General features: G+C 37.7%; 1 protein-coding gene across 1 annotated transcript in view; it reads left to right on the forward strand.

Annotated features, from left to right (window-relative positions):
- Window positions 1-27,483, forward strand: part of SH2D4B (SH2 domain containing 4B) — a 64,074-nt gene that overhangs the window by 10,499 nt on the left and 26,092 nt on the right. The window contains exons 2-7 of the mRNA XM_014940401.1: window positions 1,825-1,984; window positions 3,099-3,246; window positions 14,165-14,309; window positions 22,576-22,790; window positions 23,917-23,921; window positions 25,489-25,616. Of these exons, the coding sequence (XP_014795887.1) occupies window positions 1,825-1,984; window positions 3,099-3,246; window positions 14,165-14,309; window positions 22,576-22,790; window positions 23,917-23,921; window positions 25,489-25,616 (801 nt within the window). The remainder of the gene's footprint in view (window positions 1-1,824; window positions 1,985-3,098; window positions 3,247-14,164; window positions 14,310-22,575; window positions 22,791-23,916; window positions 23,922-25,488; window positions 25,617-27,483) is intronic.

Genomic DNA, 27,483 nt, shown 5'->3' on the forward strand with positions numbered 1-27,483 from the left:
AATGTCCAAAAAATAAAACATAAATGTTGTGCTGACAGGAACACGGGATAGCACAGAATAGGAACCACAGTAAAATACATTCATATTTATAACCTGAGACATAATTTGATAAACTGTGAAAGAGCAAATGCTTTTGAGACTTATTGAAGGAAAACGTTATTAGCTTAAATTCCCACCCCCATTTTGAGTCAGTACCATTAGGCCAACACTGGGTATTCGTATAAATCACATTTTCAAATTTGATATAGAATATTAGCTTTCATTGAGAGATCTGATACGTTAGTTGCCTTCAGTTCAGATTGTCAACACTTGGTAGCGTGGGTTGACACCGTCACTGCCCGCTGTCAGCAGCCCCGCTCCATTCCCTCCTGCGGCTTTCTCTCTTCAGTCTGGGATGTCAGAAACACTTCATTGATTGTGCATAGGGAAACTTAATCTGGTTAAATGGATACTGTCCTACTGCAGAACAACAGGTAGTTGAAGGTGAGAGTAGCTAAGCAGATGCTAGTAGAGAAAGACGTAGAAAGACTGGAAGCAAAGACTGGCCCTTCAAATAGGACCAGGTTTCTTTTAGCACTTATGAGAGCATCAGAGAAAAACTACCTAGGAGAATGGCAAACTGTCCACTTCTTCACATTTTCAAATAAGACAGGATACCTTTCAGAGACTATGCAGCCATACAAAATTTACTAACCTCAATATTTGGGCAAGAAGGTGAAATCTACTGGACTGTAGTATAGAGGAAGGGAGGTGAACTGATGAACTGATTTTGTGGCCTTTTAGTTTGCATTCTTTAAAATAAATCCCTTGTCTGTCTTGGCAATGGTCTTTGTGGTGGAATCTCCTTTCGTGAAGAACAGTTTCAATAAATTGACAAGAAATAAAGCATAAAAATAGATGCATAAGAGCTGTTTATACCAATTCCTTAATATGAACCTCTAAAATGCATAAAATATCTGTGAGTCGTATGTATAAAAGCAGAAGGAAAAGACCAAACTGCACTAAGGTAGTGTATGTGACTATGAAAAAGTACTCAGATAGGATCTAAGCCAGTGCCCTTTGCAGTGAGCAGGAATGCTGTAGCTGATTCTTGAATGTGAAGGTTCACCAGAAGTCGTCTATTTTGTAAGACGACAAGAGCACACAGGCTTTTTTCATGTTTTTAAAAACACTCTGTCAACACAGTAACCGTAGATTTTTGCATGGTGTCTTTCATGAAAACTGAACCAGAAACTTAATCCCTTTCAGCTGCCTACCTGAGCAGAAAAGCTTCTGCAGTGTTGAGTGGTGTGCTCTGAGTATGCAGGCTTCCTGAAACTCCTCCTTCACGCAGTGGGAGCAGGAAATTCCTGCTTTTTTGGCAGGGTTCTGATGAAGTGTCTGTACGCTCCACACTTGACATCCCCCATGAGCTGAAGCATTGCTAGTCACATAATATTTTTGGTTGTCATTCCATCTCTTTTTCCCTTCTCTTTGTTCATCCCTTGCTGAGTAAAGCAAGAAAATATACCTATAAAGATTGGAAAGGGATCGTAATACCTAAATTCAGGGAAATGCATGTCAGAATTAATAATTCCTTATTTTTGTGGGACAGTGAGTCTTTAAAGATTGTGTGATCTGGAGTGTACAAACGCTTTTTCCCCCAGCATGGCAGATTAATAAAATCTGAACATTTCATCCAACTCCTTAGTAAAGTTTTGTTCTGAATAGTGAATTGCAAACTTGATGTTTCTAAATTTCAGATTCCTCATCTTTTCATCTATATTTACCTAAGAATTTGACCCAGTATTTACAACTTCTGTATCTTCTTGGTGGCTGTTGCAGGTAATGGCAAACACGTGCAGTGGCTGCGTGGGAAGGATGGTGAGGTCTGGGTCTGGGTTATGGGAGAAGCCCCGGGTGACAAGCCGTATGAGCAGATATCAGAGGAGCTCATAGCAGAGCGAGCCAGGCAACAAGCACAGAAGGAGGCAGAAGAACTATGGTGAGGATTTAAGAATCTGAATTCAGGGTCCACTTGACATAATGGGAGACATGGCCTTGTAGAAAGGTGGCAGGTAATGGTGGGTAAAATTGGTAAGTATGTTTTGTGAACATTTGCTTTCACTTGTTTTGGCAATTTTTCAGCACGTGAAAAATGTAATTTTATTTTTATTGAATACTGAAAAACAAAAGCTCTATTTAAAAAAAAAAAGTGAAGCAAACGTTTTTCTTTTGGGTTTTTTTTTTCTAAACCATCGGCCAGTTTGTAGATAAATAAAAATGGAACAACCTGTTTTTGAGATGATCGAATTAGAAATGTTTGTGGCATCACAATGCCTGCAATGGAGATTTGGTGCATAAAATCCTTTTTGAAATTGGTTTTCTTTGCATATTGCTCGTATTAATTCTTATCCCAGCAGTTCAGAAACTGATTATACAAGTGCCATGCTGGTGTTTCCAGCAGGGCCTCTTCCAGCTTTGGGAGAGATTCAAAAGTGTTTTGATGCTTGATATTGTTGGGAAGTAGGCCACCTGCCTCCCGCGCTTCCTTTTGTAGTGCAGCACTGAAAAGTGACATTTTAAATATCAGATTATTCAATCTTATTCCTTTTCATATAAGATTCTTCTTGCTTATAGTGATCGCATATTTAAGCAGAGATTAAAGGCTCCAGCCTGTGTTCTGCATTCCTTTTACATTGTCAGTACTGATAAACAATCTACTGTGAGAATTTGGCAGACATTTGCATTGATATTTGAAAGACAATAAATTCCCAATCATGATTTGCTAGACTGACAGAAAAATCTATTTTTTCAGGCAGGGAAGGAAAAATACAGGGTATGACTCGAAGACATTCAAGAAGTACTTCTCTAATTTAGAAGGTGCTATTTTAATTAGTCATTTATCAAAAATTGAAAATGTCTGCTTTCTGGATAGCTTCCTCAAATCTGATTTGTGGTAGGTCTTTTTTAAAATACATTTGAATTCTTTCCTTCTATGTTTCCATGAAATCTTTTGCTTATTGTTTGTTGCAACCAGTGAGTAAGTATTGATCATCAATTAATAAAAAATAAATCAATGTCTTAAATTATTTTCATTTCCAAATTCTTTTCTGAAGGAGACAAAAGGAGGCTGAAATTACAAAGAAATTCCGGGATGCTATGGCTCAAGAAAAAGCCAGAATAGTGGCAGAAAAATGGAAAATAGAAATAGAAGATCGGAAAGCTGCCAAATTGGAGGAGGAAAAGATTCAGGAGGAACTGAAGGTTTGCATAAAATAATTTAGCTTTTAAAATGGTGTTTTTATATAGATTCAAAGTTCTTGTCACCTTCAGTGCATGTTTATTAATAAGCTTTAAAACCCAGAGTTGTAATTTTTCATCCTGGAATATACAAATAGCTACATGGTGTTCACCAGAACAGCTGGGTGAGTGATGTGAAAAAATTACATATCTCATTCAAAAGTGTCAGGACAATCAAACTGGTTATTCAGCTCACACATTAACAGAATTGTTCAGTCAGCTGTGCTGAGTGAATCATACTGGGGGGAAAGACGTACAATTGTGAAATGCCTCATTTTAAGTTAGTTTTTGCTTGGACATATTTTGTATATTTTGAATGAGTTGTTCACATATTTAACTTGAAAATTTTTTCACTACTTTCTTTAAGATAATGAGGGGTGGATCCTTCTCCTACTCAACATATGGGAAAAGTCCAGTTGGCTTTGCTGGAAGAAGTTAATTTGCCTGATTTTTATCGACTCCATCATGAATTTTCTATGAGCTCAGTTATAGTATTTTGATGCTTGTTTGAAATAATGCTTTTTCATGTTCTCTTGTTGAAAATAACAATTTGAAGACTCAACAGGAAATTAAGGCCCCTGTCTATTCTTCTCATACTACTTTATAAAGCTAAAAACTTGTTTAATAAACGAGAAAAGAAGATAAAATTGGTTTAGTGTGCAGAGAAATTATCATAGCCTTCTAAGTCTGGGACTGCACAAGATTGGTGAGGCTGGGTTTCCATGGAGAAAGCCTGTAGCAAAATATGACTTCTAGGAGATCTGCATCCAGTAACTTCCATCTACATGCCTCTCCCCTGCTGACAGCTTGCCATGTCATTTTTCCCTTCTTGGGATGGTGGTTAAAGGTGTGGAAAGTGCAGATAGACTCCCCCCTTGTCCCTTAGTGATGGGAGGAATCCTGAAAATCTCAATGTTAAACTTATGCGGTTTGATTACAAGCTGGAGTCAGCGAGTTACGTGTCATTCTATAAAGAGTGGGAGTGGGAGTGGAGGGTGGTTATATAGCACAAAGCGAGGGTGGTTCCTGTAGCCTCCTCTGCACAAAGTTGCTGATTTACCTTTGCACAATTAATTTGAATTCATAGGAGAGAACAGGGCCTTTGAAATTTGATGTCAATGAGTAATGAAGCTATACCTTTCAAGTGTGTTTGTTAATGTATGAATAATGAGCAGAGCAGCTAATTAAACATTCTTTCCTCTGCTTTTCAGAAAGCAAAGCCCTCTTGAACAAAGACTGATACAGGCCTGTTCACATATATCTCTGTGGTTGATTACAGTGCACTTGATGGGGTAAATGTCCACAAGCTCAGTATTCTTCTGTTTCAAGAAGACTTTTTCAAAAAGCAGAATAAGCAACTTGTGAGACTTTAAGTGGCAAGCAGTCATCATTTTCTATTAAGGAAAACTAGTCTTTCAGTTGTTGACACAATTTGAAAGGAATGGCACCAAATTCTGTTCATTTCCATGTTGATGGAAAGGTAATGTCTCAGTGATCTGTGTTCCCACTGTTTCCTGGGAAGTGAGGTATCCTCCATTCAACCGAGTGCCTGGTAGGAGCAAGAACTGCAGTGCTCTAAGTGGGGTGAGAATTTGATTCAGTTTCTACTTTGAATTTCAAATACTAACCTTGGCCCAGGATTTCTTTAGCCCTATTCATAAAGTTGCCAATATCTTTATTTTATCAAAGAAACCGAAACCCTTTCCACCCCTCTTTGATTCCCTTAAAATAAAGCATTTGAACAGAATACATGCAAAAATTTAAATAAATGGACCAAAATTTTTAAGACAAGACCCAGCAGAAATGAAGTCTTCAGCTTCAAAAATGCGTTTGAAAACAAGATATGCAGTGGTTATTTTTCAAATGCCCCTTTATTGAGTGTGCTCCCAGCATTTGCTGTATTAATACAAGATAGTCTAATTACACTTCCAGCCCTGGGTCTTCAGTTAGGTTTATAATTTGATATTGTTAGGAGGGACTTGGACTAACATAGGGTTCCACCAGCAGAGGCCCAAATGCAGGACTGATCCCTGGTACTATAACACCTCTCCTTTGCTACTCAGAAGAGCAGCTCATCTATTACTTGGTCTTGAAAGAGCAGATCTCATGCATAGTGCTGGAGAACTACTTAAAAACTGTGAAGGCATTTCAAAGACAAGTAAATCTCACAGGTTAGTATAGGGGAGTTGTTAACTTCTGTCCACTGGTTTATTTAAGCTCAAGTGGCTTTCCATCTCCTTTCCATTTAACCTTTTTTATACCTACTCTTGTGCAGTGGAAGAAGTACATGAAACATTTATGGACTGAGTGGAAAGGTACCTAGACAGGAAAACAGGAAGGTCATGTTTCTGGCATCTACCTCCTACAAAAAGTGACTAGAACTAAGGTGTTTGGAAGAAGATTCATTAATGAATCTGCTCATGTATGACTGCAATCATTGAAATCACAAAGAAATATACCTTTCATGAATGATTCAGGGTGTGGAATGAGATGCAGATCAGTTAGCAAGCCCACTTTAACAGGTTTAAAATATTTAATGAATTGATAATCATTCTTCCGTGATGATGACCAGACAGCATTTAAAGCGGTCTCCAAACTGGGGTATGAAAAGTTCAGTCTCTGCTAATGCTTCATCTTCTTGAAGCATTTTGACTTGGGAGATTGAAACTCTGTGCTTTTTGCTGATGTGTTTAATTCCTAACCATATTGTATCACAAACACTCCTTTTTAAAATGGTTTTATTCCTCTTGACCTATCATGGGACTTTAGGGCTGTCTGCACTAGATAAATGATATCTCACATATCAAAGTGAACGATGATCCCTGCTTCCATTTCCAGCACTATTAGAAAAGTATTGCTTTCCTTGGTGTTTCTTAAGCAGAATTGCCTTTAATTTATGATGCTAGAATATAAATGTCGACTGCTCTATTTTTGCAGTTTAAGGACAGCTATTCTTTTATGCACCTACTGCAAAGGACAAATAAGAGAGCCAATTACTATCATTAATCTTTTTGCTAATTCACAAAGGCTATGAGATCATAGGCATAATTTCCTACTGTTATCAGTTGCTGTCATTAAGAGTCCTGAACAATGTGCAGAGCTAGGGCAAATTAAAGGTATGAGCATCAGCCAGCCAGGGGCGGGTGGTATCCTTCAGCTGCATTTAGAAAGAACAGAGAGATACTCTCTCAGTTTGCTCTTCATGTGGTCTGCATAAAGCAAGAGAATGTTAATAGTAAAGTACGGGCTGTATGACAACATCAGATAACTGCCAAATTTAATAATGTAAGCACAGTTGACATTAAAGCTAAATCACTTCTTAAAATTTCCTTGGGAGATGAAATGTGTGTTAACCAAAAGCTGCATATAAACTTTTATGGGCATAATTTTTCTTCATCAAAAAATATTTAGTGGGAATTTTAATGAGAGTGGCAGTTAAGGAGAAATAATCCTTATTCTATTAGCAGACAACAAGACAGTGCATTATCATTTCCTTCCAAATTTTTTTTCTTTTGATACCAGTTTAAGACCTTTAATTCCAGTTGGGATTGTGGTGAGTGAAGTGAGCTTTTTTTTTAAGGTTTCTTTCCAAGAGTTTCTGTGTCCTGGCTGTTTCCATTCTCATCAAAGAAGACAGATTTAGAATCAACTTTCAGAGAGGAACAGAATAATTAGTGCTTCATTTCAGGAAATCTCTAATAAAGACAAGTTATGCTTAATAGAAAGAACACACTTCAGTCCCATTGACTTGAATGGGCTTTCAACACGTCTGAGTGCTTCACTGTGCCCGAAAGTGCTGGGGATCTGACTCTTAAGACAATTGCTGCCAGGTGTAGAGTTTAGGAATACACTAAAATGCCACCATCGCCACTTACAGTACTGTGGGCTTGTTATGATACAGCAGTGAGTATCCTGCCCTGATCTTAAAAACCCTCGTCTCCAAGTAAACATCAAGCTCTTGAGTGGGCCTGCGAGCCTTCAGTGCAGATAAGCTCCGAGTTCAGCTCTGTGCTTTGCTGGGAACTCTTTCCCAAGGACAGCATATTTAGAATCCAGGAATATGGCAACAGTTTCTTGATGGGGTTTGGCACCCGGTTCATTCTGCAAATGCCTCAGTTGGGTCCATTCAGTTATAATTACAATAATTCAGTAATACTTCATTTTGTTTTCTCTCATGCGACTTCAGAATTAATTTTTTTTCTATAGAGTTTTCTCTTTAACAATGTAGGAAGTGGGGCAGCTGTTAGTTTCTGCTGGGAATCCAGTCTTCAAGGTTTTCTATCCTACTTGTGAGGAACTGTGATATTAATTTCAAAGAAAAATCTTTTCCCCAGTGACATCAGTAACGATTGCTCTGCTGGATCACTAGTGAAAACTAGCAAAGGTCTGATATTTTCCATGGGCAAATGGGAAAATTTGAGCCACTAATGAGGATAGTTTACATATCAGGAACTCAAGCTGTGGAGAGTCCCTAAGATCCAGAGACAAACTCTTAATAGCTTGTCACTTGGATCATTGCTACCCAAGGAGAGTCTGCTCCAGCACGTGCAATAAATCTCAGACCTGTCCCAGCAAGGATCAATCCTTAGCTTTGTGTTCTCTCTCATCTAAAAGAGGGTCTTTGTGAACCAGAGTATGTTGTAACATCCCTACCCGAGCCATGTGTGGATAGCGTGTCCTGGGGCATATCCATGATGGAAACATAACTTCTACATAAAGCATGACTGCGTTTTGTACATAAGTCTCTGTGCAAAGACCTGCATGGTGAAGTGATGAAGACCGTGTGTTCCTCTTGAGAAGAAATCAATGTGTCTCTGCAGACACCTTCTTTTCCGAGACAAGTGAGAGAATTTTCTCAGAAGGTTGGGAAGGAGTTGGACATATTTCTGCTCTGTTAGAAACTGCCAAGTGGGTTTGTGGAGAACGCTGTTCTCTGAATTCAGCTTGCAGTGTCACCCTTGCTGAGGACAGGCTGTCCTGGAGCCGGGGACCCCAGGGTTTCCACATTCCCTTCTTCATAGCAGGGAGTCCTACGGGCTCAGATCTGGAGAGGAGCTGTGCTCTCAGCTCTGTGGCAGGTAGCCTGAATGTCTGCCCTGGCTCAGGGGTGGTTGCTGAGGGGTCTCGGGAGATTCACGGCAGCTGTAATGCAGCCCACTACCTCCAGCTCTTGGGGCTGCCAAAGACTCTTCCTGCCAGCCTGAAACATTGAGGAATCTCAGGCATCCCATGCTTCAGAGAGGACTGTTGTAGTAAATATGTCTTGCAGGTTTTGCCCTGAGCAGGATGGCAGTCATTCAGCTGTTCTGTATCCCATAAGACTCCCCAGGGAGACCCCAGGAGCTGTGGCAGCCAGAAGCTCAGTTTTCCATTGTAAAAAAATAAATTACTGTAATTTGTCTTTTCCTCAGTGCATTTTTTATTTTTTTAAATCTTTCTGCAGCAAAACAATAAATGCTGACCTCATCTTCTCTCATCTGCATTGGACTGAAACATTAGAAGCTAACCGTGGCTAATATTAAATATTATTTAGAGCTGGCTGCAGTAAAGCTATGAAACATTGTGATGCACGCATCTACAGTAACAAGTAACAAGTCTGTGGTAAATGCTCAACTGCCAGAGGCTAGATAAGATCATTTAGCATGTTCAAATTCTCCAGTGGAGTTAAAGCAGGAGAGGATTACTGCTGCCTGTTCAATTGCCAGTGTGATTTGTCGCAGCAGGTCAGTATTTCTTGGCAATTTGCAACTACATACTGCATTGTCACCTTCTTAACTATTCTGGAAGAGCCAAAAGGGTCACGGCACACGATACACCATCTCTCAACTCTCCGGCAGAAGGTGGTGTCTGTAGGTTATTTTTGCTCTTCTCTCTCAGCTCTGATGTGGAGGATTGTGTTCACAGGGAGAAGCAGATAAACTGGTCGCTGTATTCTTCCAGTAGAGTGAACTTGAAAAGTTCAGTTGGTGTTCATTTTAAATCCAAACACATACTCATAATTGACAAACGGAAGTCTTTTCTTTCCTGTGTGATACTAACAAGGATTGTTTCTCCTCACATACCTTTAAGGAGTAGCATAATTTACTTGCATGTGCATTCACGTGCTAATTTGAATAAATACAATTTAAATTTTTGCTTACTTTAAAAAGGAAGATGCTATGAAGAAATTTTGTGAATTCAGAATCAAATACCAACATTAAAGTTTTTCTTGTTGTTACTTCTTTGACTTAAATCTCCTCAGTAAAAAAAAAAAAGGTAGAATTTTCTTAGTAGGCATCACTGCTTTCCATTAAGAACTCAAACTCTACTTGAATTCTGATTTTTTGTTGGTTTTGAGGTTTTTTTAGACACTTTCATCTTTTTACTGAAAAAGCTTCAACAATAGCTACGTTAAAAAAGCAAAACTTGTTACAAAACTCATGTGATTCAGGGAACCTGCTGTGAGAGTGATTTTTCTTTTTTTTTCTCAGTGCATTTTTTATTTTTTTAAATCTTTCTGCAGCAAAACAATAAATGCTGACCTCATCTTCTCTCATCTGCATTGGACTGAAACATTAGAAGCTAACCGTGGCTAATATTAAATATTATTTAGAGCTGGCTGCAGTAAAGCTATGAAACATTGTGATGCACGCATCTACAGTAACAAGTAACAAGTCTGTGGTAAATGCTCAACTGCCAGAGGCTAGATAAGATCATTTAGCATGTTCAAATTCTCCAGTGGAGTTAAAGCAGGAGAGGATTACTGCTGCCTGTTCAATTGCCAGTGTGATTTGTCGCAGCAGGTCAGTATTTCTTGGCAATTTGCAACTACATACTGCATTGTCACCTTCTTAACTATTCTGGAAGAGCCAAAAGGGTCACAGCACACGATACACCATCTCTCAACTCTCCGGCAGAAGGTGGTGTCTGTAGGTTATTTTTGCTCTTCTCTCTCAGCTCTGATGTGGAGGATTGTGTTCACAGGGAGAAGCAGATAAACTGGTCGCTGTATTCTTCCAGTAGAGTGAACTTGAAAAGTTCAGTTGGTGTTCATTTTAAATCCAAACACATACTCATAATTGACAAACAGAAGTCTTTTCTTTCTTGTGTGATGCTAACAAGGATTGTTTCTCCTCACACACCTTTAAGGAGTAGCACAATTTACTTGCATGTGCATTCACGTGCTAATTTAAATAAATACAATTTAAATTTTTGCTTACTTTAAAAAGGAAGATGCTATGAAGAAGTTTTGTGAATTCAGAATCAAATACCAACATTAAAGTTTTTCTTGTTGTTACTTCTTTGACTTAAATCTCCTCAGTAAAAAAAAAAAAGGTAGAATTTTCTTAGTAGGCATCACTGCTTTCCATTAAGAACTCAAACTCTACTTGAATTCTGATTTTTTGTTGGTTTTGAGGTTTTTTTAGACACTTTCATCTTTTTACTGAAAAAGCTTCAACAATAGCTACGTTAAAAAAGCAAAACTTGTTACAAAACTCATGTGATTCAGGGAACCTGCTGTGAGAGTGATTTTTCTTTTTTTTTTTAAAATTTCATTTTTCTTTTCCCATATTAAGTTGTGGTTTGAGATGTTGAATAGAAAACATTTTGATCACCCAGGATTGCCCATGTGTCTGTCCATCTTCCTGAATAGATGGCCTAAATGTATTGGATTTTTTTAGGAAGCGAAGCTAAGCGAATATTCTCCTGATAAGAATAAAGAATAGCTGATTGCATACTTTTTCCAGGAAGAGAACAAAGCCATTTAGCAACAACTGATTTATAGAATTACTGATTCTATGGGGTACGTAAAAGGATAATTTATTTTTTAATTTATTTTTTTTCATTCTGAAGAAGCTGCTGGGCTTTGAAATCAGTGCTTCCTAAAAGCACTGACTTTTCAAAAACTGTCCGCTCAACTAATCTTTTTAGGACTCTGAAGATAACAATGGGAGGATGATGTTAGAAATAATCAAAGACAGTAGCATTAAAATATAAAAAATTGACTGAAGAACAATGCCAGGCTTTTCTTTCTCAGAAATAATAAGTCTAATTTATTGTTCATCATGTGTGTTATGGAACTATTATTCTCTACGCAGGTACTTCGCTATTAATACCCAATATTTCAAGTCTTTTGATTTGTTGTATTATCATAGAAGACAGATCCTCTGCTGGTGTAAACTGGTGGAGCTCAGTTGTGCTAAATGGAGAAATGTTGATTTATGTTACTTAGGGAAATGGAAAAGGTTGAATTCTTTCAAAGGGTGGAGATTGCATTTGTTCCGTTTTCCCACTTTGAAGATGGTGTTGCTTGTCACTGTTAAATTGCTTACTTCTTTTTAGTCTCTTTGAATTGTTAATGGAGAAAAGCATTTAGAACCTTGTCAGCTGGCTGACTATTCCAAAGCAAACCATCCCTGTGAAAGTCAAGACACCTGTCCTTGTTTATTCACACTTGGATCTACACTGTTATTTCTGTATTCATGCAAATATAACATGTCATTCTTCCTTAAACATGCTGTTGTGATCCATGACCAGAACAACCAAACAGTCCAGATTCCTTCTGCAGCTTCTGGCCCTCACCGAGCTTCTAGAGGTTGCAAACAGCAATATCGTTTGCTTTGGAAAGCTGCCTTCTGAAAAGAATTAGAATTGTTTTCCTTTAATTCCAGATTTCTGGTTGACAATAGATAACTTTTGCAGAGCTAGAGAGAACTGGGGGAGGGGGAAGGAAGAGAGAAAAAATAATCCTTTCCTTCCCCATGGTGGACAAAAGATTTTTTCCTGTTCACGAGACAGACATTCCAGATACCTGTTTCACTCTTGGGAAAATACGTATGAATCTCTCCCAGGGGCATTAAACAACAATATTGTTTGGACATTCATATTACTGTATTTGGGCTGCTTTTGATATTGGTGCCCTGGCAGGTGTTAAGACGGACAGCCTTTGAATGAGTACTTTTCTAATGTACTGTAAACCACAAACTATTTACTTTAGGGAAGGGCTTAATCAATTAATATGGGCTTTTACTAAATTAGCATAGCTTTTGGAGAGTTCAACCCCTTTCAGCCTAAAAATGGCTGAACTATAGCAAACATTTCTGTATAGTTTGAATTTCCATATAAGTAGCATCTTCAAACACTGAACAGGAAGAACCTACATTCAAAAAGACTAGGTATGCAAGTTGCTTCTTGCAGGTTTATGAGTGACATCATGAAAGCTCAGTTGTGCATCTCCCACAGATGGAGTTTGGAGAATAATAGAATTTGGTTTTAGTGCCATTTTTTAAATCTCTCCACTCATATTTGCAGTACTTATTAAAATAGACCATGGGTAGTTTTGGTCATGCTGTGAATCCTGCTGCGAGCAAAGTTTGTTTTCAAACTTAGGAAATATGCCTTTCCAGGAAGTTCACAGTGCACAAATATGATATAATAAAAAGGAAACTAACTATGTCCAATTCCCCTAAATCCAATTACATCTGAACATAATTTTCAGACTTTACATCATACTATATCTCAAGAAAAAAATAAATTGCCAGTACAAAGTCTGTAGCTAGACTTTGGCTCAAATACATTAACTCAGCTGATTGATAGACCATGTTGGTGCATTTGAGAAATTTTTTATTCCAGTTTAACATAATCGTTGGGGTGGTTTGGTTTTGCATTGGTTTGGTTTGGTTTTTTTTTCCCTATGCTCAATTATTGCTGGTCCCGTTGCAATGAAATACTAAAACCCCACCAAAAGGGAGCAGTTAGGAAAATGTGAAGATTTTATGAAATCCCACTTCTGATCTTTAATAAACAAAACTTATTTAAGGAAGACAGAAGGATCTCCCCCGAACCTCCTAGAGTAAGAAAGCAGAGTTTCACTAGATTTTATTCAACTGGTTGTCAGTTGCTTCACCCTAGAAAGTTGATAGGATTAACATTTTGCAACAACTCACAATCTACTTGGGGCTTCATTTACTTATAGGTTAGGTTAGGTCACTAGGTTAGTAATTCAGAGAGATTTTACTCAATGACTTATAACTTATCTATAAGTTTGTTACCCAAAAGGGTATAGTGTTGGTTCCATTATAAAATTAAATAAAAACCTGTTCTTATTCATAACTCAAATTATTTCAATAGTGCAAATAACACTTCATAAAGTTCAGTTTTGCATTCTTTTGGGAGGGTCAGCTGAACAATGAATTGAATTTTCTTCTTCACTACCTAAGAAAATTGGGAAAATTTATTAGAAAACAGATACAGATTCCAATTTCTGCAGGAATCAAGCTCTTGTGTTATAGTATGCAAAAGGCCAGATGTAGAGGCAGTCTTTATCAGATTTCCATCTCCTTGAAGGTCTTCTTGGAACTTTTTTGTATGTTACTTGTAGCTAGAATTTGCAAAGTGTGTGCTGAAGTATCTGGGTTGTCTTCCAGAATGTAATGATTTTGGTATTTGGAAAATACTGTTCTCTGTGTTGGGTTATGATGACACATGGTGACAGTTGCTAAACTAAGAACACCAGTAAATCAGTTTCTGAATTCTACAGATTCTGTAGATGATGTGTGTACTGCTGGAGTGACAGTGATGTCTCCACTGGGTTTATGGGTTGTAGGATAGCACAGGCTTTGGTGCCACTTGATAAAACATGTTTTCTGTGTAGATTTCAGGTATTAGGTGTTTGCATGTTCCTTATTCCTGTGATACCCGTGCATCTCAAAACATACTTTCCTCAGAAATTCCTAAGAGGTGGGAAGCTTGTTTGTTGTGAAAGGTGAGAAACCCAAAGCTAGAAGAGACAGTGGTCCAAGGTGACATAGCTACCCCGTGGGAGGAAGCAACTGAAGCAGTGTCCTAACTTTTGGCACATTTTTCCTCTTTAGTCACCTCTGCTTTACTTCATTTTGCCTAGAAAAGAGAAGAAGAGGAAAGACAAAAGGGTGAAGAACAAATAAGGCAACAGGAAGAAATCCGAGCAAAAGAGTTGTATCTGAGCCTCAAGCAAGCTCAGCAGCATAGTCAACACAGTGACGATGACCAGGAGTGGGAAGAACAGTGTAAGTAAAATTTACCTTCACAGGATTAATGTATTTCTAAAAGCAAATAAAGGAGACTTGTAGAATGGAAAAAGATGCTGCTGAAAATCTACCTAGAGCAATGCAAACGATATATTGTTATGCAGGAAATTACCAGCTTGACAAACAAATTACTGTGAGTTTACCACATTTCACATTTCTTTCTGAAAAAGAATCTTTGTCAATGCCTTATAGAAAATTTGTCATGTACAGTGACTGAGATCATTGATTTTTGTCTAATGTAATTAATTAACAGTTTTGGCTTAGTAATAATAATTCTGGATACAGTTATTTTGACAGCTTGTCCTCACCTATCTCTGAAGAGAGTAAAATCTGTCTTCATCTGGATTTTAATTGCTGCCATATGGTGATGGGGTCAAGCTATGACATCATCACTAAAACTCCATTTCAAAAGATTCCAGTAAATAATACTTAGATTGTTGCCCTGAAAAAAATCCTTATGATCATGACCTCACACTATTGAGGTGCTCTTCCTTTTTAGTCACCCTGAAATTCTTTATTATTACTATTAATTTAAAAATACTGGTGTGATTTTTAAAAGCCTGTAAGGACCAGAAAAAAATATTACTGTATATATGTACACATTCATACTGTAGGTAAGTAAAGGCCTACTTTATGAGTAAATAAGACTTAATAAAATGTACATCTACTCCATCTGGACTCTATTGTATAGTTGGCTTTAGAAGGAGGAAATTTGTTTGCGATAAGAATTGTGCATTTTTGGGGAAGGAGGAAGAATATTTTATTTGCCACATCTGTACTCATTTGATTACTCTGCAGAAAAAGGAAATGTAGTGATTGGAAAGTTTTAGCTCATGAGGGGTTATTGTGTTAATTATATATAACACAAAGGTTAGTCAACTAATACTAAAAATGGAGCTTTAGGGAGCTGATAGTCAGTATGTGTTGCATGAAATACCCCTTGAAGTAGGAAGAAAATATTGCTGTAGTGTTACTTATTTCCTGACAGAAGTAAAAGAAATGTTTCAAAATATGCAATGAGTTTATTTTATGGTTTTAGTCATCAGTTCAGGAGTTCCTGAAGACTAATTACTGAAGTCCTATTACCTGGGATTAATGTGATAGTGAATCATTCTGTACAACATGAATTAAATCTATATGAGATATGCTGGTGCAATTTTCCAAGCTTATAGCTGGCTATGCTCATTTTTGATCAATAAAATCTCTGTATATTACACTGTCAAAAAAGAGAAGGTACTTATTTCTTGAAGAATTATCTAAATCCAGGTGTATGTGTTTGTTCAGAAAGGAAAACTGTAGCTTTTTGTATTTTGAGTGTTTAAGAACAGAATGAGGGAAAAAATAGCCCCTTAGTTTTGTAGAAAATGAGGCATTGTCAATTAGCATCAGCTGGCAACCTAGCATAGAGGATGGCATTATGTACTTTAGCACGTCTTTGATGGTGGATAAGGTAAGAAAATATATTTGCAACCTTATTATATAAAAAAAAAAATCTAGCCTGTCTCTACACTGAAATTGTCAATAAAACAAAATGCTATAAACATTACTAAAAGCAGGTATCATATTCTTAATATTGCATTGAAGAGGTAACCAGGGTTTGAAATTGTTTCTAAGGGAATGTACAGGGACAGATACCAGAAATGCAATAGAGGAATTCTGTGAGAAAGCAGGGAGGGAAGGAACAAGCTATGAAAGGTTTTGAACATGATTTCTGCGGTGGCGTTCTTGGTCTGTCAAAACCCTTTCAGCTGCATCATATGCTGATGGATATAATGTACCACTAATATTTTTTCTTGTGTCACCTTTGGAGTGTTCTGTATGCTCTGAAGGAGCTCAGTCACCTCCAGGCCGTGTGCCTCAATACCTAGGGGCCTGTCTGCTTGTGGTCAAAAAAGGGCGACCAGCTGCTGCTCACATCATTTCAAGCTCTCTAGCCTGGCCATCAATTACGGTGCTGCCCAGGCAAAATCCAACCTCAGCACCTTCTAGCTGGCGGCACCACAGTTGGGTTTTGCAGCCTGCTATAAATTCTGTGCTGCCAGAGTTTATGCTGTTATCAGTAATTGATTTAGCATTAAACTAACTGCAGACTAATGACTAGAGTGTATCACATCCTTGTTTATCCTCTTACGCTTATCTCAGTGTCTCAATTTATCCCAGTTGGTTTGAGGGCTTAGAACTGTGTTCCATTAGCAAATGGGTGTGACAACTTAAGATATGAAGATGCAGTGTTTAGTGCCTTATCTGAAACCAGTTCCTGGCTGGTTTAGACTATGCCATCAGACTCTGCAGTGAGCTTCCTGAGGAATGTTAACATCTTCTGTTTCCTTTACTGCTGCAGAAGCCAGAACCTCTAGCAGACAGGCAAGAGAAAATATTTGGAAGTGGGAACCTCTGAATTTGCTATGGAATGAACTAGTATCTCAGGATCACCAGATTTTTCACTTTTTATTTCAGTTTCTGATTAATTTTTTCCCTTTTTATGGTAATCCTTTTGTTTTGTCTTCAAGTATTCCTTTGGGACGCTGAGAGGAAATTTAGTCAAGTTAGGCACATCTATCCAGCTATCCGCTTGTCATCTTTTCTAAGCAATAAATAAATGCATGAATGCATAAGAGAATTACAAGCAGATGTAATATTAACATCTTTTGTCTCTACACACCTGCAATGGAAACCATATTGCTCATTAGGAACAAGGCCAGGCTCCTTTGCATCTTACCTCCTTGAAGTCAGCCCTTCATATTCAACAGTGTTGGGGGGTCAGTACTGAAGAGGAGCAGCAGCTATTGTACAGAGCAAATGTAGCAATGATATTGATGACACTACTAATTTATTTAGTAGATGGAATTTAGAATGTGATGAGGATTCATCTCCCCTCATCACATTATCCCTCAGCTGTTTATTGCCAAGGCAATAAGCAAAGTGTTGCTAATATTAGTTTCTGTTGTTCGGTTCAGTTTGCTTCTGCTGTTTGCCTGATTGTGCCAAATAACAATAAAAGCCTGTAGAACTGCTGTGTGAATTGAAATACATAATTTTAGTGCTTTTTAATATACTAAATAACAAATGTAGAATAGCTTGAGAAATCAGTACTAAAAGGAAAAGAAATATGTTGTGAGAGCAATTATGCACTTTGATTTCATATTATAGACATATGTTGGGATATTTTAGAGGGCAGTTGTGAGTTAATATTTGGAGCAAGTATATTGACTGGCAAATGAGAAGATGAATAGTGGAAAAGAGTGAAAGTATCCACTGTTCATAGCTCTTATTCTTTGAAACTGAGAAATGAGAACCTAAGGCTAAGCTTAGACAGAGGAATGTATATACTCTGATTAGTTTTGAACCTCTCTTACAGGCTATTCCATTTTGTAGGTTTCTAGAGTATTCAATAAACAATGCCCTATATCACAATCTCCAAGTGTGACCTCCCTCTATGAGAACAGATAAGGAATCTGCAAAACATAATAGGAAAAAGTGGAGCATAAATATTAACCTGATTGAATATTACGAAAGGCATTCTGTTAGTACACTTGCAAACCTCTGCAAGCTCTATCAAGCAACGAAGTGCTCAGATACCGTGTGACCAGCTGTGCTCATCTCCAGACAAAAATTATTCCAGTGAAAATGTAAATAGAGTTGAGTGACTTGATCTATTGTTAGGCCTCTCCCTAAGCGCCCACTTTTGGTCTCAATTGGAAGCAGGATACCAGCCTGACTCATTATAGCTTCTTGTGTATTGTTATATTTTTATGTTCTCCTACAAACTATGTCTATGAATTTATTTTTGTCTGAATTTTAAAAGAATTTATGCTCTTATGGTACTTATCTTCTGCAGAAATTCAAGTGAGTAAGTTTACTGGCAGAAGCATTTGATAAAATGCTGAATTTTCAAGTGAGTAGTCCCCAGTTCAGCTCTGCATTAACTAAGCCAGTGCTCAACCTTAAGTATGTGCTCACTGAACTTCAACAGGTCTCAGAGTGTGTTCTTGAATAGGGATGGGATTATTCGGTGCTTTCAGATAAGATTTCTGAACTGGAGCCATATTGCAGAGCATTTGTGGGAAGTTATTGTCTAATTAGGAAATGGAAAAACACTGTGTGATTTGTATGTGCATTCAGAAAATGTGAAGATTGAATTTTATCTATTAAGTAGTCATTTTGAATTGCTCATAAACAACCTTCCACGAATTATTAACAAGGGTAAAGCTGAAACAAAATAATTTAAATATGAGGATGCATATTCATGGAATATGTTTTTTTCTGCTTTCACAAAGCTCTGACTGTAACTCACAGCTCTTCAAAAGCACAAAATAGATTATAGAAAAGGAAGAGTTCCTATTCTTTCACAAATTATGTGATTACTTTCAGCTGCAGTACAGCATGGGTTAATCCTCATCTGTGTCCAAAGGTTTGGTATTAGGACTTTTCCAGGACTGTTCATAGAGATTTCCAAATCCTAAATGAAAATATTAAAAGCAACCTTGCATTTTAGGTTGGCATAGAGGAATAACAGATTCTCGTAAACTGTTCAAGGTAAACAAGGCAAACTCAAATTGACACCTGTAGGATCATAAGAGCTATTACATACACAAGCTTTGTGGTTTCTTCTTCTTAGAGTATGTTCACACTGCAGGTCATGTGGACATGTTGAAGCTGTCTATAAACGGTTTCTTTCTAGAGCTGATAACCATATTATCGCGACAGCACAGACCTCAGGTGGGATATTTTTACCAATTTTCCCGGAGGGTTTGGTAACTCATTTTTGGCCTGCTCTACTGTAACTACGATCATATTGGTGCCTAACCTTTCTAAACAGCTCAGGCGTTTCTGCACGAGTTACAGTGTCATCTGGGCAGAAGTGTGCTTGATTTTATGATCCCTAAAGGAGGATGTACCTGTTGTTGGTATCACACACATGAAAAGAAAACTGGTAGTGGAGATGGACTCATCTTGGACTCTAGATTTCCTATGAGCTTGACGAATCGTTCAAATTCCTGATTTCCCAGTCTTGTCGGTCCTGACATTATTCCATAATATAATAGGAAGATGAAGAAAATGTAGATAATTATTGGTAGTAATTGTTGATGCTAGATGGACTTATGGTGATGATTCAGGGATTTTAAGGACAAAAGACGTAATTCAGATATCTAATCTCCCAACTGAAAATACTGACTATTGAATGTAATGCTTTGCACAGGGGTCACGTCAGAAGTACATTTACTGTAAAAGGACCGTCAGTCAAGAAAACCAATCTGTTCCCATTTAAGATAGTATTAGAAATCCTGACTCCTTTTGCTTTCATGTTGTGTGAAAGGCTATGTTGTGTCCTGAAATACAGCAAGTAATGCAGAATTTGTGACTTTGGATCCAGATATCAAGTTCTTATTTCTAGTGAGGTGGTTCAGAGTCAAAGAAAGAAATATGAATATTCACTAAATTCTATTGTAAGAAGAACCTGCTACAGAAATACGGCCAGATTTATGTTCAGACTTTGAGTGATTTTCTCAAGATATGTATATTTGTGAGACGTGTTGGAATGGGAGGACAGTTCAAGTGACACACATAATCTTGTCTGGAGAGAAAAATTTTTGTAGATTTCTGACTGCAAAGGCTGGATGAATCTTTATCCACAATACTAATTCCATTCACCAAAACGAGTTGATTACTTACCCGACATAAATTCCCTTGACCAATCAGAGAGTTTTCAAAGAAATTGGGCATAACATAGTGACCCAGATCCACAGTAAGAGCTGTTCTAGACAACTCCTAAAGATAGAGGAATGTGAGAAAAGAGAGAGATTTCTGGGAATAACTATAAGGAATGGAATAGAGGGCTCCAGTAATACAAAAAAAAAAAAGGATTAAGAGACCCTCTGTGTCCCTATGGTCAATGATACAATTCTTCAGATAAAATTTCTTCAATAAAAATTCTTCATAACATGAAAGAGATGCCTATATGTGTGTGCATATATATAAAAATCTATATGCATGCATTTAGATATCTATGGCATGCAGCCTTTCCGATCCTGACATATATGCAGACACATATATGGGTATATACATATATGTAAACAGTTATATATAGTTATGGATAGGGAAGGCTGCATGTCATACATACTTTCAAAAAGTTTTCTGAATGTTGATATTTGACAGTTGCAAACTCTGCTACCTCTTTCCATTGTTTTGTGATGAGAAATACTAAAATTTGATACTGTTTGGGAAAAGATAGTCCAGGTCCCTAGCTTCTGATGGTATAGATGTATTAGCTAGCAAAAATACAGTAGGAATGCCCACTGAAAAGAGTATCCATTGCTGAGAAAAGCAGGGCATGAAGATACCTTGCCTTTTTCATTACCAGGCAGTCTGTACATCAGTAGAAACAAATCCCAGAAAGCTCCAGGCAGTCTGCCCTGGTTTGTGTACTGTGATTGTGACAAAAACCGACTGGTTTCTAAATGTCTTACCAAGCTGCATTGCACTCATCTTCCTTCTCTCGCTCCTGTTGTTCCAAACAAAACGTCCACATTTAAAGCAGCCATTACTGAGTGGCTTTACAAAGGATAAATCACAGAAATTTTGTAACTAATGTACTTGGGCCTTTGAAATAGCATATTTACATGACATTATCTACCCTGAAAAATAACGACCTGTAAGATAAATAGTGAAACCCATTACTCATGTTTTCTGTGCTGTACAGTTGTTTGTTACCCTGCAGTTTTAGCTAGACACAGTATGTAGTTAAGTGAAACAGAAATCCTGCCAGTTGGATACGTATGAAACATCTATGACTCATTTATTATGCTATCTTGATGAGCTTTTAGTCTTGTATACCTTTCCACAATTTGATATAATTCTAAACTTAAAGGTCTTTTCTTTTTCCCTCATTTGCCCAGAGGGTTGTATTTCATTTCATTTTGCTTTGAGAGCTTTTATTCCTTGATTCCATTAAACCTTTTCATAATTTGGACAAATCCATTTATACTTCCGCTTGCATTAAATCAGGAGTGTGAACCAGAAGCATGTAAACAGCCTAATGAAATGCAGCTGTCTGATATTATATCATGCAGTCCTAGTCACAGGTACAATCAGAGCAGAGTAAAAAATAGTGTGTGCACTTTATGAATTGGGTATGATCTAAGCCAGGATAAGTCATGGCAGGATTGATAATTGCTACTGGAGGCAATAGCTTGCTGCTTTAATATTTGCTTCACTGGATGTTAAAGTTTGTTTTGTACTGGAATAATTTGCCTGCCTGAAGTTATTTGTGTCTCCAAAAAAATCATCAAAATGGAGCTTGAGGCACCAGAGAAGAGCTGATAGATGACTAATATTTGCAGTATGATTCTTCTTGGTGCATTTAAGTTATACCGTTTTGAAGACAGGGTTGTTAGTACATTAGTTTTAAAATGAAGAAGCTTTAGTGAAAGATGCCTGATCTGCAATGGGCAGAGCAGCAGCTTCATTTCAGGTTATGGAAATGTGTAACTCCCCGGTTGGTACCGTTGATAGGTATGAATTAAATCTGCCAGTACAGATTCTGGTTCTTCATATCCAATTTTGGACACTCACGTGTGAGACAGCCCCATCCAAAGGCATGAGCGTGCCCTGCCCAATGGCTACTAATTTCTCTGCTGTTACCGAAGCCATTTTTCAGACTGCAATTTTCAAGGTGGAGATTTCTGTGACTCTAAGTAGCGTAACAAAGACAATATCTGCCTTTCAGAAAGAAAGCAACATTAACAAAAAAAAGTGCAGCCTACGTGTTAGGTTTTATAGTTGTAAATTTTGGGAGTAGCTCCTGAAATTCTAGTTATATGCACAGTTGCAAAGAATTCTGTTAAACGCAGACTTAAAATTAAGCAGTAGTTAACATTCACTCTTGAAACATAACACTTGATGCACAGCCAGTGGAAAAGATGTCCCGAAGCAGAATTTCTCTTATTACAGCCAAAGCAAGTGTCAGATATAATCACAGTATGTAGAGGCTCAGTTATTGCCAGTAGTGATCAGCTCACTGATAGCTCAGGTCTGGTGTGCTTCCTCTGGAGGTGGGCCTGTGTTTGAAGCATCAGGGAAGTCATCCAGTTAGCCATCTCTTTGGTAGTCCATTGTAATTTGAACGTTCTCGAAATCAGGTCATTTAAGGAATAAAGGTAGTAAGTTGTTCTATAAGGAAAGGGGTAGATGGCTGTTTGTATTTCTAAAGTCTCTCCTCCCCTCTATTCCCATTCATTCCACCCAGTGCGTCGCTCCAAAGCTGCAGATGAGGAGAGGAGCCACAAAGCACGCCGGGCCCGGGACGAGTACCGACGACAATCCCTGCGTGCCATCCAGAAGGGAAGGGTGGCTGGCCTGAGTAATTTGTTCCAGGGTACAAGCCTGAATAACGATCAGGAGATAAAACTGAACAACAACAGTGCGAGTCCTTTGCTGGCTCTCTCTGCAGCATCCAGGTTGGTTTGTAGAGGAGTGACTTTGAAACAGTTTTCTGTTGAATTGCTCCCTCTCCAATCCCCACCGTTTCAATGAACTCTCATTCAGTTGCTGGAAATTCTCAGTCTTGCTCTTTCACTATGACCAGAAAAAGAACAATTACAGAAAAATGAAAACTGATTGAATACTTAATGTATACTAAACACCATTCATTTTTTCAGACAGATTTCTTAGAGTTTGTGGAGAGAGAGATGGGTCCTTCAAAAGTCACTGTGAGATTAGTATGCAAGGCTGTGATATGGAGAAGTCAATTGGACAAATCCTTTGCAGGTCTTAAGCCTCAAGCCCAAAACTGCCTGCTGGTTAACAGCTCTCTGAAACATTTTATAGAGAGCTGTCACACTCTCAACTTTCAGGGATTTTAAGGCTTTTTTCAGACAAGATCAAGTGTCTTTGGTGTTTATTAATCTTTCATCTGACTATTTAGGGACTGAACTGTGGAAGAGGAAAATATTCCAATCAAGCAGATGGGTGCTAGTCATTCTAGTCTTTTTCTGGTTTTATCTTGTATCATTAATTTGGCTTCATGTGGTGATAAAGGCAATGTGAGCACTGGCAGGATGGTAGCATTAAATGCTAAAAATAAAATAATAATAATCCCAACAAACAATATCCAAGCTCAGAAAGGAACGAGTCCCATTACATTGTTTTTCTTTACCAGTCAGTGTAACACCAGAGAGAATCAGAGAATCAGTCCCTTGTTGTTTGGAAATGTGTTCTGCTTTGACACGTTCTTTGCTCTGCTGTGTTGAGACACAGAAGCTCTCTGGTAACAGCAGCCAAAACTCCCAGTTTGAGAAGGAATCAGAATTTTACTGTCAGAGAGTTGGGATTTTGAAGTTATCATCGAATCAACTTGTCAAAGGAATTCTCATTGTTTTTCCAAACTACATAAAGTCTTCTTCAAACTGAAGTATCAAAAACAAAAGTAAAAGTGGTAGATTTTGGAAAAAGACATTGCATAACTTCCACCTGAAGTTCTGAGCTTCTGAGATGAGGTTTTTTACTGTAGAATTTGGTAGTGCTAGATATGATCATTTTCAAAAAGGGCCAGAAAAAAAGGCTGAAAAATATTCTCATCATTTTCCAGCCCATGTTTAATACTATGTATCTGTTTCTAAGCTATGCCTACACTTCAAAAAAACAGGCAGTATTTATTTTTCTTATCTCTTAATACTCTTCTTTGTCGGTGTCCATGACATTACTGTGAAGGTATCTAGAATAATAAAAGTTCCTTTAGACATGTGCTTTAATAGTAAATACACGTAAATGTATATAATTCAACTTCTCACACCTATCAGCAATATGGTAAAGCAGGAGCAGATGTGTATCTGAAATATTTTGGCAGTGGCCTGGGTGGTCAATGAGGAGATACACAGTATGTTGTTATTTACCACTAGTGTGACACGGGTTTTTTTTGCCTCAAGGGAATGTGGGTTCAGCGTTATGTCTCTAAGTTTTTCAGCATAAAGCATAGCTCCTGTAGTTTTTACCTTGCCTTGCCTTTTCTTTTAAAAGAAATCACATGAAAATAGCATTATTTTTACTTGAGATCTCTCTTATAATTCCTATGTAGTTTAGAAAGCTTCCATTCGATTTCTTTCCTACTGTCTGTCTTATGTTACTGAGTATTCTCTTCCCAATGAAACTCTTTGGCCCACTTGGTCACTTTTAACCTTTTGCCTACTGTGGGTTTTTTATTTTACTTTTGTGGTTGTATTTTTTCTTCCTGCCCCTACTGGACAAGCTCCACCAGAGTAGCTGTGTAATTCTGGGATTTGGCCCAAGGCAGAAAAAATTCTGGATTTGACAATTTTTTCCAAACTAAACTGAATTAGAGAGAAATTAGTTGAGAAATGAGAATGGACTGTAGAGCCCTAGAATTCAAAGGGGTTTTTATTTCTTTATAGCAAATATTCAAAAACAGAAATATGCAGCACAGATAATTTGTTGTTGTTTTTTTTTTTAACATGTATCTATAATTGAATTCTCACTTTCTCCCCCTGATCGTGGTTGTATTTTCAAATTTTATGATGAATATTGGTCAGATCTACTCACACAGGTTTATGTAATTTAGAAATAACTGTTACATTCACTGAGGGCTTCATCACTTGATATGAAGAGAAACAATCACTACTTTTAGTAACAGTAAGACAATCTGAAAAGAGGACTCAGTTGTGTATCATCAAGCTGATGTCCACAAATAAAATTACCAAATTGCCATCACAAATTGTCATCACATTACCAAATCTTCATCACTGTTCTTCTTCAGATAAGTAGGATGAAGGCTAGCGTGGGTATGTCTACTTGTACTGTAATTTCACTTTCATTTGGTGAGACAGACGCTTCACAGTGCCCAGTACAGTAGCTGGTTACGTACTTCTAGCTTTCCTACTCTACCTGTCATGGAGCTGCCAGTTAAGGTATATTTCTATGCAATGTAAAAAGTATTACTAAAATTAGAATGTCAGCTCAGAAGTCACCAAACAACTTTAAAGTAATTTGCGAGATAACCAAAAACCCCCCAAACCAATCAAGGTTCTGCAATTCATGACAGCAAGGTGCTTTTTGGAAAAGATTCATTTTCATATTGTCCCTTGCTTTCATACACTGCTAGTTCTCTGTATGAGTCTTTTCTGTAACTACTTGCCTTCCAATGCAGTAACATCTGGGAGCGTCCTTCTAGACCCTTTTCCCGAGATGTCATCATTCGCTGGTTCAAAGAAGAGCAGATCCCTCGACGTGCTGGGTTTGAGAGGAACACCAACAGGATTGCTCAATGGTTTCATGGTAATACACTGATCCTTCATTTCTTATGTAATAGAGCTGTAAGGTTATGCTCAGGAAACAATATTGTCAGCTTTCATCACAAAAAGGAATGTCTAATGACATTGTGAAACATAGTGCCTTTTAAAACAAGATTTTTACATCATTCCTATTACTAGCTTAGAATTTTCCTATTTTGCAAGATCAGGTAAATTAATATCTGTTTAATCCCTGCTGTGCTTTCTAAACTGGGGTAGCATTTTCTTTCTTATTTTCTTTTGCAAACCAAATTTATTGAAAAATCTTGATTTTTCTCAGAAAGACATGGGAGTGTATGATTTTAGGCAGTTTTCATGACATGGGGAAAACCAATTCCTGTTCAGATGCATAATTTGCTGTCATATCTACTGGAGTTCCTACCATCTCTGAGGCTTTTGCTCTCTGTAGAGTTTGCAATGCAACTGAATCTTTGATATCAAATTGACAGGTAAGACTTCTTATTTTCATAGGTTTTAGCAATGATCTTTATATTTGTTATACTTAAACATGGAATAAAAGAATTCTGGCTTAATAGCTGATATAATTGATGGACTGGAAAGACTTTTAAGGTAAATATCAATATTTTTTCCTTGCTGCTTTGGTGAATCTGCTATCTCTTTGTTCAAAGTACTAAGCTGACCTTGATCCTCCTTTCATGATTCTCTGAGCATAAGATGAAGATGTGTGGGCGTTCTAAACTGAACCAGGCAAGGAAGATATCTGAACAAGTTTAATGTTTCATATATTTCAGATTTCTTTCTGTGATACACAAATCCTTAAGTGTTAGAAGACATCAGCAAGCTGTTACTTTCATTGGCGTAATTAATTAGTCGAACACACTGAAGTCAGTCGTGAATAGATTGCAAATGCTACACACTTCCATTTCTTATGAACAACGATGCAGACGGGGTTTTTTGTTTTCCTACAAAATACATTTGGTGTGGTTTCTTTCTGAGAGACAAACTGATTAAAATTTCATCTGTGGAGATTTTTTCAAAAGTATTTTCAACCATGATCTTTCTGTGCGGTCCAATGGTAAATGTTTTCCCTGCTTGTGGGAAGTTCACATCCATAAAAGTTGACATGATTAGTTACCCACATAATTCACGCCTGAAGTTAAGAAGGCATCTGGGCTTGAGCTAACGCCTGTGCAGTCTTTCTACTAACTTGAGTGGCTTTTGGATTAGCCTGTTAATCACTGCAAGAATTGAGGATTCGTGATTTCTTTAGTTTCTCAGATCATGCCGTTCATATCTTAAGAAACTGTGACATTTATAAAAGTGAGCAAAGTACCTCATTTGTCCTCTTCCCACTCAAGGAGTCTGACAAAGATAATTAAGATAGGTTCCCAGCACAGAGCTCAGTGGTTTTCCGTGCAGAGATCCACACGAGTGCTGCTTTGGTACCTGTTTGCTGGGTTAGCTGTTTAAGCTTCTGCAGCTCTGGTCAGATTCATCCTAATCCTTAGTGAACAATTCACCTGTCTCAGAACTCTTCTGGAATGGTGGAAGCTAAACATCAGGTTCTTACAGATGCAGTACTCCATGTTTGGTGGTATTACTGAGTGTTTATGTTGCATTTTGGAGTGCAGAAAAACTTTGAGGAAAACCAACCAACCAAACAAAAAAACCTGGAGGAAAGTACTAGAAAGTATTGACATACTTTAGCTTCTTCTTTTCCAGGAAAAAAACCTCACCTCTTAATTGAACTGGCCTCCAATTTGGGGGCAGAGGGAGGAGGGGAGGGCAACCAAAAAGATTTTGATCCAGCCAAAAATATTTTTTCTATTCTTTATTTACTTATTGAAATAAAGCTTGTGACCTGCTAATTGATCAATATAGGCAGATGAATC

This window comes from Calidris pugnax, unplaced genomic scaffold (genome assembly GCF_001431845.1).
Source record: "Calidris pugnax isolate Ruff unplaced genomic scaffold, ASM143184v1 scaffold39, whole genome shotgun sequence".
In the NCBI taxonomy this organism is placed as follows: Eukaryota; Metazoa; Chordata; class Aves; order Charadriiformes; family Scolopacidae; genus Calidris; species Calidris pugnax.